Raw genomic sequence first — 10,412 nt, forward strand, 5'->3', positions numbered from 1 at the left:
TAGCATTTCTGGGTGAACTTTAAAAGTTAAATATTTTAGCCTGTGCTACTGCATGACCAAAACTTCACCAAACAGTAGCATCTGCCATCCAATAGTCGCAAAAAGCTTTGTTGCTTTTAATATGAATCAAAGCATTAAAATTCGAAGTCGCTTTTATTACGAAATTCAAACAATAAATGATGTTTTGGCGCTCTTAATACAGCGTGACAGATCGTTAGCCGCCTCAGTTGAAGCACGTAAAACGATCACCTCATCGATCATCTCTTTATTAATATTTACCAAAACACGAAATATGGATGAATAGCAGAAGGTATGTTGAAAGATATATTACAACTTACCGAATTGAATCCTGTTTCATGTAATGGCTCAATCAGTGTTTCAGCTGGGGAAACACCAAACAGCTTGTAGGCTATACAATCACTTAAAGGGATAGTTCCCCAAAAATGAAAACACTGTCATCATTTACTCACCCTCATGTTGTTCCAAACCCATAAGACTTATTTTTTGATTAAATCTGAGAGCTTTCTGTTCCTCCATTGACCGCTATCAACTACCACGTTGATGTTTTAGTTTATAAAAGTTAAGAAAGAGATCGTAAAACAAATCCATTTGAATTGTGCTGTTCAGTCCATATTTTTATTTAGATTGCTTTATATAATGAAATAACTGATTGAACTAAGGATTTTGTACCGTTCATTGTTGCTTAAATGTTTATGTTTCACCAACAAACTGGAGTAGAAACATTTGCCTTAAAAAAAATTATATAAAACTGCCTTATGTGCACTTTAAATGTTTGTACAACTCAGTTTTAGCTATTGAACTGCTGATTATAAAATAAATTTGATTCATTAATTGATTTTCAGTTTTAGTTTTCAGCCAAGTGCATCCAGAATTTTTGTTTTGGCCCAGAATTTCGGTGCATTACTGAACTGTTTAGTCCAGTTTTGTAAACCAGAACAACTAGATCAGACCCACACAAAAAAAAAAAAAAATGGATCATGATTCGTATATATTGCAACTACTTATGAAACTCATGATGTTTGTTTTAATGTGAGTAACATTATATAGGGCTAATTACTTCAGAAGATATTGAACATACATTTGGTCTTTTGGATACTTTTATGATACTTATATAGTACTTATAAATAACCAATTTATATTTATATTTAAATCTGTAGTTCCTATTTATTGTACCTGCATGGAAAAATGTTTCTACTGTTTTTCACAGAAAAAAAAAGTTGTATGGGTTTGAAACAACATGAGGGAATAATAAACTATGAGCCTACTTAACAACTGACTATGCCTAACGTTAACACTTTAGTTTAGGGACCACTTCTCACCATGAACTTGCTTACTATCATGCATATCACTAGGATTTTGGCTGTTTATTAGTACTTATAAAGCACATATTAATTTCTTATTCTGCATGACCATATTCTACATCCCTTACACACAATAACTACGTTAGCCTACTAGTACTTAATAAACAGTAATTAGGGGTTCATTGAGCCAAAAGTCGTAGTTAATAGTTAGTTAATAGTGAGAATTGGACCCTAATCTAAAGTGTGACCTACCTAACTATGAATATGTGTAATGCAGAAGAGCGTTTCATAATTTACTTTAGAGGTGACACACTGTACTCTACCTTGTTTATTGCAGAACGACACATCCAGAGTCAGCGCTTCTGCTCTTAAACCCTCTCTTTCTTTATTCCAGCTGTCTCTGTCTGGGCAATCCTTCACCCTAATCCCATTTCTCCATTCATTCACTCTCTCTTTGCCTCTGATTCAATCTTAAAAGTGGTCCACACAAAGGGCACTCAAGCACTACAGTCCAGGTCAAAGAGAAACAGACCAAAGATGCTTAATGTAAAGAGCATCTTTTTAAACCATTTAAACTTCTGGAAAAAGGGGGATTGTGTAACTGAATGTGTATCCGCATGAGCACAAACAAACTCTCCTCAAGTGCCATTCTCCCCAAGGACGATAAAACTGGAGACGTCATAAGCACCGCAAAGCATCAATTGGAAACCAACCGTAAACTTTGCATGTGGCTGTGACAACCCTGGGAACTGCATCGCACGTCTCACAACAAACAGCTGCAGAGAAACGTACTGAGCTCATATTAGCAGAGACATCTTATATGGATTTATAGATGCAAAATATGCTAAAACATCACAACCCAAGATAGAATCCATTCAAGTTATTCAAAAGTCATTTCAGCCTTTATAGAAAAATGTCATCTTGAGTATGTATGTATTTATGCTGTGTCATCCTACACAGTGGCGAGGTCACCTTTAAGAGAAAGCATGCGTAAGCACCTACCCTGCAGCCTCTGCATCTCATTGGCAATCTCCCTGTCTGAACGGCCATAGCGCTGAGCAGATGCCATTCCACTGATTCCAAGTCAGTGGTGCTGATGCAGGTCAGTGGATGCGGCTCCACCCGAGACTTCTCCGATGATCTCAGATCAGCTGGATCAACTCTATATCAAAAGCGTAAATGCTTTAAATCAGTGCATGTTTCTTTCCTCCCTTTTGAAGTTCTGTGTTTTCTGCAGGAAGCATCCTCTTCCCTTTGCACTCTCGCTCTCTTTCTGCCTCTCAGACTCTACTGTAGGCATCAGCATTAGTTTTCACTGCCACCTGGTGTCCAATCAGAGTGCAGATCTCGAGTGCAGTCTTTTGACCAATAGTGAGGCCTGAATTGAGTCCTGTGTGTGTGTGTGTGCGTGTTATTTTAGCAATGCCAGACAACATTACGCTAAGTGATTCGATTAAAATGTGTTACATGTCTGAGCTTCTGCCCATGGAAAATGAAAAAGATGCTGGGATATGGCATATCTCAAGCATGGGACTCCATTAAGTGAAATTCGAGAGGGGCAGGGGAAAAAAACTCCCATACCAGAGACACAGTTATGCTTTTCAATTCCATTACCAGTTCAATCACACACATGCGTGTTATAGAGAAAAAAAGCAAAGTGAAAAGCCTGACTGGAGCAATAAGCTCAGGATTCAGAGACCGCTCTGCTGAGTGTGCTGGTTTTCAAACAGCAGCGCTTAGCAATGACCTCTACACGGTCACTGCAGATGGATGTGTGTGTGTGTGTGTGTGTGTGTGTGTGTGTGTGTGTGTGTGTGTGTGTGTGTGTGTGTGTGTGTGTGTGTGTGTGTGTGTGTGTGAGAGAGAGAGAGAGAGAGAGAGAGAGAGAGAGAGAGAGAGAGAGAGAGAGAGAGAGAGAGAGAGAGAGAGAGAGTGAGAAAGCACAGCAAAGAAGTTACTGACATAAGTCCTTGTGCGCAGAGGATCTTATGTCATTCACATTCACTCACCGTCGCCAAGGATCCTCTGTATCCTCCATCATTCTGAAGAGCCCATTAGGGGACAAACTGCTCAGAAACACATGTGCAACATTGTTTTCAGGGAACAGATAAGAAGGAAAGAGAGAGTTTAACACTGACAAGAAAATAAACAAGCCAATTACCAAACGAGATCAAGAATGGTGATGTCCACGGAATTATTTGAAATGCAAATCAGATAAAAATCAGAGTTCAGCCTTAAATGATCATTAGCTGCAACATGTTTTCTAAAGAGTAACAGAGCCATCTGCTGTCCATCAAGAGAAGACAGATAGGATAGGATAGGATAGGATAGGATAGGATAGGATAGGATAGGATAGGATAGGATAGGATAGGATAGGATAGGATAGGATAGGATAGGATAGGATAGGATAGGATAGGATAGGACACGACAGGACACGACAGGACAGGACAGGACAGGTAAGGACAGGACAGGACAGGACAGGACAGGATAGGTATGACTCTATAGGGTAGGATAGGATATATAGACAAAGATAGATAGGATATCTTGGATATGATAGATAGGATAGCTAGAAGAGAAGAGAAGAGAAGAGAAGAGAAGAGAAGAGAAGAGAAGAGAAGAGAAGAGAAGAGAAGAGAAGAGAAGAGAAGAGAAGAGAAGAGTTACAGCAGCCATAAATAATATAAATAAACAACACAATACAATGCTGAACAAAATATACAGGAAAACATCTGTTAAAACACATGTACAACATGAAAAATAATTTTTGAAACTATTATCCCAAAAAATAAAGATGTTCATGTATTATGTAGACACTGTTTAGGATGAAATAAGGAGTTTGGCTTTTATATCTGATATATTATGAGTGACTTCTGTGAATGCCTTACAATCATTTTTATTTCATTCAATGAATATTTATACATTTATTTTTAGGAAAGTATTTTTATTTTTATGTCAGGTTATATAATGATTGTCTTCAATTGCAAATGTAAACTCATGACTAGCCTAGAGGTCACAAACATGAATTAGCCATATTCTTTTAAATGCAAAAACACGTCAGAGTCTGAAAATGAAGTGTGCACTTCAGAACAGTGTATGGCTACAGCTGATATCTGTACTCCACTGCACAAAGCAACAATGAGAGGAAATGTCAGTATTGGGCCTGTCCCGCTCCTCCCAGACCAGCGGCTCTGTCCTAAAACCCCAGGCTATCTACTGTTCTTAATCACTAACCTCCAGATACCCTTAATGAACACTATGAAAGGAAAGCTCAGAGAAAGGGTCTGGTTCAGGGCAAAGTCTGCTTTCTCGGCAGGGTTCTTATCAGGATTTTGTTTTTGCAAAAGCTAGCCTGGCCAGGATAACCCAGCACAAAGCTGGCACTCTACATGGAAAATCTGAAGCGTTGTGATGACCAGCAAGACTACAGCAGACAAAGTGGAACAGTTAAAGCTCAAAAATCTGGGAAATTATGAGATCTTTTGTTATTAAATAAAGAAAAATGCTAGTGTTTTGTCTGTTTGGATTTGATTTTATACTGTGCTTTTGTCAGCTGGAAAAGACATCGTAAAAATGAAAGAATGTGTCCACTACTCTAATATTCTGAATAGCCATATTAAAAAAATAATTCAATGATATAATATTTTGTCATGCTATTTTTATACTATTGCATACATACATGCTTCTATTCAGCAAGTATAAATCATAAAAACAATAACGATGCTGAAAATTCAGCTTTACCGGAATGCATCTATTAATGATAGATAGATAGATAGATAGATAGACAGACAGACAGACAGACAGACAGGCAGGCAGGCAGACAGACAGAACGATAGATAGACAGGCAGACAGACAGACAGGCAGGCAGGCAGACAGAACGATAGATAGACAGGCAGGCAGGCAGGTAGACAGACAGAACGATAGATAGACAGACAGGCAGGCAGGCAGACAGACAGACAGAACGATAGAAAGACAGACAGACAGAACGATAGACAGACAAAACGTTAGATAGTCAGACATACAGACAGATAAAACATAGACAGAACAATAAACAGACAGAACGATAGACAGACAGATAAAATGATAGATAGACAGACAGACATATAGAACAATTGATAGACAGTCAGACAGAACGATAGACAGAAAAGGATACGTTTTAACTGCAATCTGGCAAAATACCCTCAGTGGTGACACAACGGTACAGCCGTCATTGTTCATGCCAAGTGGCTGGAAGAGAAAGGAAAATAGGGAAGAGTAAAATATGATGAATTTTGGCCCAGGGAAAGGGGACAAATGACAGGAGAAATGGATTTCACCTTGATTCTCCTCCTCTCTGTACACTCCTCCCTTTCCTCTCCATCCCACAGGAACCCTGGTCTGTGGAGATAAGGACAGCCTGCTGCTAATTTTAAGCAGGAAAGGCAGGAAATGTGAAGTGAAGACTTTGCTTTTCCACAAACAACAGAGTAGCGACCCTGGCCTTGGAGAGGATCCTGTGTACCAGTGCTGAGCGGTCTGGGGCTGAAAAAGAGACACACAGAGAGAGAGAGGAGGGTCCCAAAACAGGGGAGTTGGATAGACAGAAAGAGACACAAGAAAAAGTTTAAAGAAAGAGTGAGAGAAGGATCTGGAGGGGAGCGACTGTGTCCCCTCTCGTCTCCCCTGTATCTCTGGAGGGAGCTATGGCGGATAACAGCACTCATCCCATTGTGGACCTTCTGGAGTCCTTCGGATTGAGTAAGATATTTTGCTATCTTTACACACTTTATACAGGGTTCTCTTTCGCATATATGGAAATTAACTTACCGGTATGTTACACTGTCAATTTTTTACTTCTTTAAAAAATCTGGAGTGTAGAAAATGCTGGTCATTTTATAACAGAAATGCAGACAGTAGTAACTAGCGGTAAAAGATATTGGCAAAAACGGTCCATAAAAAAACAACACCGCCAATGTGCAGCTTTTTCCATTCTGTCTTTCCAAATGTCATTTCCAGATGATCCTTCACTCCGGACTGTGATTCCTTTCACCCAGGGAGAAAATTGCACATAAATATCCATATTATTTCACACACACAAGTCTCTAAAGAGTTTCTGATGTCATTTTCTTACAATAATATGTAGGACTGTGGTTAAAAATGCCAATAATTTGTCTGGTTCATTCAAATATAACACTAAAAGAACATTTGGCTCCTATACTGTGCTCTTTAACCCAATTTTAATTTAAGGATTAGCCTGTGAAAATTAAACTGTGAACAAAATTCACTGCATTGCTCAACTCAAAGTGTTGTCCATATCAAAAGACCTGTGCCAGATAAAAGTCATGTGTGGTATTTCTCTAGACAATGGAATGCCATAACAGGAAGCTTTCTAAAATGCAAACTATTTAATTCACTTTAGCTGCAAAGGATAAGAAAACATTGGGTGTGCCTTCTATTGTGGAATTTGGCTGTGTGTTAGTAAGCGGCCGTTCACACAGCAGAACGCGTTTTTCCATTCCAATGCGCTCCTTTTTGTATATGTAAACGCACTAGATGGACGTGTATAACCGTTGCGCTCGTGTCTCACGCATGACACGGCAGTCTAAAAGCACGATGCTCAAGTTAAAATAAGTTAAACTTTTAAAAAACAGTTCCTGAGAGCTTGCGTTTTTTCCCTTTTCTGCTGCCAGTGTTTTTCAAAGCAAAAATGCATTCTGGACGTCATCAAGTGCCACCGAAGGCTGTCTCAGTTTGAAGGATCCTTGGAAGGCATTCCATCATTCAGCTCATTTTGAAGGATGCATCAAGTGCATCATTTGCGTCCTTAAATCACCCACAATCCTATACACACATTGGTGTATTGGGTACACTGTGGTGAAAATCACATTTTTAATGTTGTTTGTGTGTCTATGTGGTGTTTTTAATATGCTTTCAGACAAACCATGTGCAAATTCATAAGTCAACACCATTGCTGAATATTTTCTCATTAAAACTGCAGTGAAAGAGAAAGAGAGTCCCAAAAACACGGTTTGAAATCACTGGTGTTTCTGACGTCTCAAACCACCTTGTATCCAATCACTTCAGCATGTGTGCGGGGTTTAGCATATCATTAATTGCTGTGAAGTCATAAGAGAAGCCATACCGGTATATTTTTCTGTTGATATAAAAAAATCAGGTACATTTTGCAATATAGCGGATGAATTATTTATATGACGTATATTATGATGTTATGATGAACTGTAGCCTATGCCTTTCTTCACTGACGTTCTGTGATGTTCAAAGCGTTTCTAAGGATGCTGAGACTGAACGGGAACATGGTTAGTGTATCATTAGCATTATTAGCTGTTTGATAATGTAGTCAAGCTAAAGGCTAATCATATTAATTATCGTTATGTGTCTGACGCTGTAAAGAGCGATACCTTTGTGCAGCGTTTACTACAGTAACTTGAGTAAAAGTTGAGCAACTGGGTCTCTGAGCTGAGTGAGTGAGTGGAGGCGGGGCTCATTCGCATATTTATGGTTTCGCATACACTGAATGAAGCAAGGTATTAGAGTTACATTCAAGCTATTTTAAGTCATTTTTTTTACAGTATGTTTTAAGTATGTTTCCAAATTTAAGTTATAATATTTTCGTACCATAACCATGGGGGTTGAAACAAATATGTGACGTAGTCATGCAGACTAATAGATTGTCTCAATATAGCGTTCAATGCTGAAAAGACAGAAGCCTCAGAAAGACTGGTGCCATGTTGTCAATATCATGTGACCTACACTTCACTTCCATTCACAAGTCCTCTCCCGTGGCCTCATGGGATAGTAAAGTGTCCATCGAATGCACTTTTCACCTACTGTTTTATGAATACTGTGAACTCACAACTTAGACGTACTACTCAGTTCACATACTATTTTTTCTCCTACTAAAACATGTCTGAGATATCCTTTGACCGCATGGAATGATTTGAAGCTAAAAAAAAAATTGTCTTAGCGCTATGTGATTTTCTGTGAAATCTGTCAACTCCAAGTGCCCAAAACCTGCAGATTGGCTCCGCAGACAGCAATATAGTGTTGGCCCAGTTCCGGGCCACATCTGGTATGCATGAAATCCACATGTACCAGATGTGGACTGGATCCGGGCCAACACTATGTTACTGTCTGGGTCAGATTAGTGTTGATTCGCCCAGGCTGCAAATAGGACAAAAATCAGTGCAAAAGTTGTGTAATGCTACTGAAACATGTATACTTAATCCCATGAGTACTGCTTGCTTAAAAACGGTCACAAACATGTTTTTTTTACCAATTTCATTTTCTTTCCTTTCTCCAGGGGATGTGATTTTGGCCTTTTGTCTTTCTATGGTTGTTGGTCTTCTGCTGGGAGCTCTGGTCTACATGATCTTGACGAGATGGATGTCTCGTCGACGGGCATCAGCCACCATTACGCGTCTACCCATCCACCAGTCCCGCTCCACCACCCGCTCGTCCTCACCACGCTCTCGGCCAGGCTACAGTCGGCACAGCAGTGGCTTTGACCGACGCAGCAATAACAGTCTGGCCAGCGCTGCCTTCTCCTTCCATCGGCAAACCTCGTCCTCGCCGATAGACTATGGTGACTCACCAGGCCGCAAATCAAGCTTCCGCGCCTCTACCTTTCATCCTCTTCTCCAGTGTAGCCAGATTGCTCGCGAGGCAGAGGAGGGCACCCAGGGTAGCCTGCCACGAACCCCCACTCTCACTACTGGCCCTGGGGCGGCTGGATCAACCAGCACGGTCAGTTCCATGGTCACTCCACCGCGGGCCAGAACCAGACCGGATTCCTTCTGGGGCAACAGCAATCTAAGGGGTTTCCATGCGGGCCAGACTCCGCCACCTGCCTACGAGAGCATCATACGAGCCTATCAGGAGACGACCACGTGAAGGAAGTGGCCATTCTACAGTTATGAGGAAAGACACATGCATTAATAGACTTGGACTGAAAAAATAGACAACTAAAAACAATATGGATGTCCTAAAACATAAACCAAACATGGCCAATTTTTCACACAAAAAAAGTTTTTTTGTGTATGCATGTTTCTGTTTGCACATGTGCAAAGTCAATCAGAAATATCAGAGTTTTTGAAAGAGTGAGATGACTTTTTACCCAGACTGCAACATAGTGTCGACCCAGATCCGGTGCGCGTTGAATCCACCGCGATGTACCAGATGTGGCCCGGATCTGGGCCTACACTATGTCACTGTCTAGGTAGTTTCAGGTTCATTCAATAAAGCCAAAATACTGTAAGTAAGTTATGTTTGTGTAAAGCAAAGAGTAAAAGATGAGCAAATGTGAAAGAGAGAGATCAAACATGAGATACTGAAGGTCACAATGAGCATGAAGACAAATCTCTGAGACCATTATACTGATCTCTATTGCAAATTCCTAGATATGCAGTTATTGCAAACACTAATTTAAAATATTTTGGCTCCAAACCCATTAGATTGTGTATTTATTGGTTTGTTTTATGGGACCTCTAGTCTTTTGGAATCATTGCTAGTATTTCTCAACACAACTGTAGGCCTACTTATAAAAATAAACAGACACAATGCATTTTGCAATAGCTTTTTGTCTTAAACATCTGCATGTTTTAAAAATGAACATTATGTCATTATTTACCCATCCCCACGTTATTTTTTTCTCAATGCCTATGGGGTCCAATGATGTTAATCTGATTTTGTATTCCACGAAAGAAAGAAAGTCTTACAGGTTTGAAACAACATAAATTATGTCAAAAAAAAAAAAAATATTGTTGGGTGAACTATTCATTTAATGTAGTGTTAAACATGTCCTGGATCTGTTACTAAGGAATGAACAAAACAAGGACAAATGTAAAGGTGTTTTCAAGAGGGTGTATAGCACACACATCCTGGAAGTGACCTGGCATCCTTTAAGTGACCATGGGTGCGGATTTCCCTGACAAGAGGAAGGAATTGTCTCGACAGGTTTATATGTAGGCCTATGCTAACAAATTAAACGTTTATGTAGACTAGACATACTGTGCCAACTGTCTGCAATAGATGTCCCCTGTTTGATGTTAGTTTCATCCCGTCAATATTCCAGAATATTGAGCAAAACATTCTGAC

At 39.8% G+C, this 10,412-nt stretch overlaps 1 protein-coding gene across 1 annotated transcript; it reads left to right on the forward strand.

The window, feature by feature from the left end:
* The first annotated feature begins 5,775 nt into the window (after positions 1–5,775).
* On the forward strand, positions 5,776–10,344 carry myct1a (myc target 1a). The gene is made up of 2 exons (XM_067416820.1): positions 5,776–6,056; positions 8,620–10,344. The coding sequence occupies exons 1-2, from the start codon at positions 6,002–6,004 to the stop codon at positions 9,207–9,209; spliced, it is 645 nt and encodes a 214-aa protein (XP_067272921.1). The 5' UTR covers positions 5,776–6,001; the 3' UTR covers positions 9,210–10,344.
* Positions 10,345–10,412: the final 68 nt, after the last annotated feature.

Source organism: Pseudorasbora parva, chromosome 15 (genome assembly GCF_024679245.1).
Source record: "Pseudorasbora parva isolate DD20220531a chromosome 15, ASM2467924v1, whole genome shotgun sequence".
Classification (NCBI taxonomy): domain Eukaryota; kingdom Metazoa; phylum Chordata; class Actinopteri; order Cypriniformes; family Gobionidae; genus Pseudorasbora; species Pseudorasbora parva.

What these genes read in the sequence shown, in the direction of transcription:
- myct1a (XM_067416820.1), top strand. Translation starts at nt 6,002, where the DNA reads ATGGCGGATAACAGCACTCATCCCATTGTGGACCTTCTGGAGTCCTTC. An exon ending in TCTGGAGTCCTTCGGATTGA is followed by an intron (nt 6,057 to 8,619) that starts GTAAGATATTTT and finishes TCCTTTCTCCAG; the next exon opens with GGGATGTGATTTTGGCCTTT.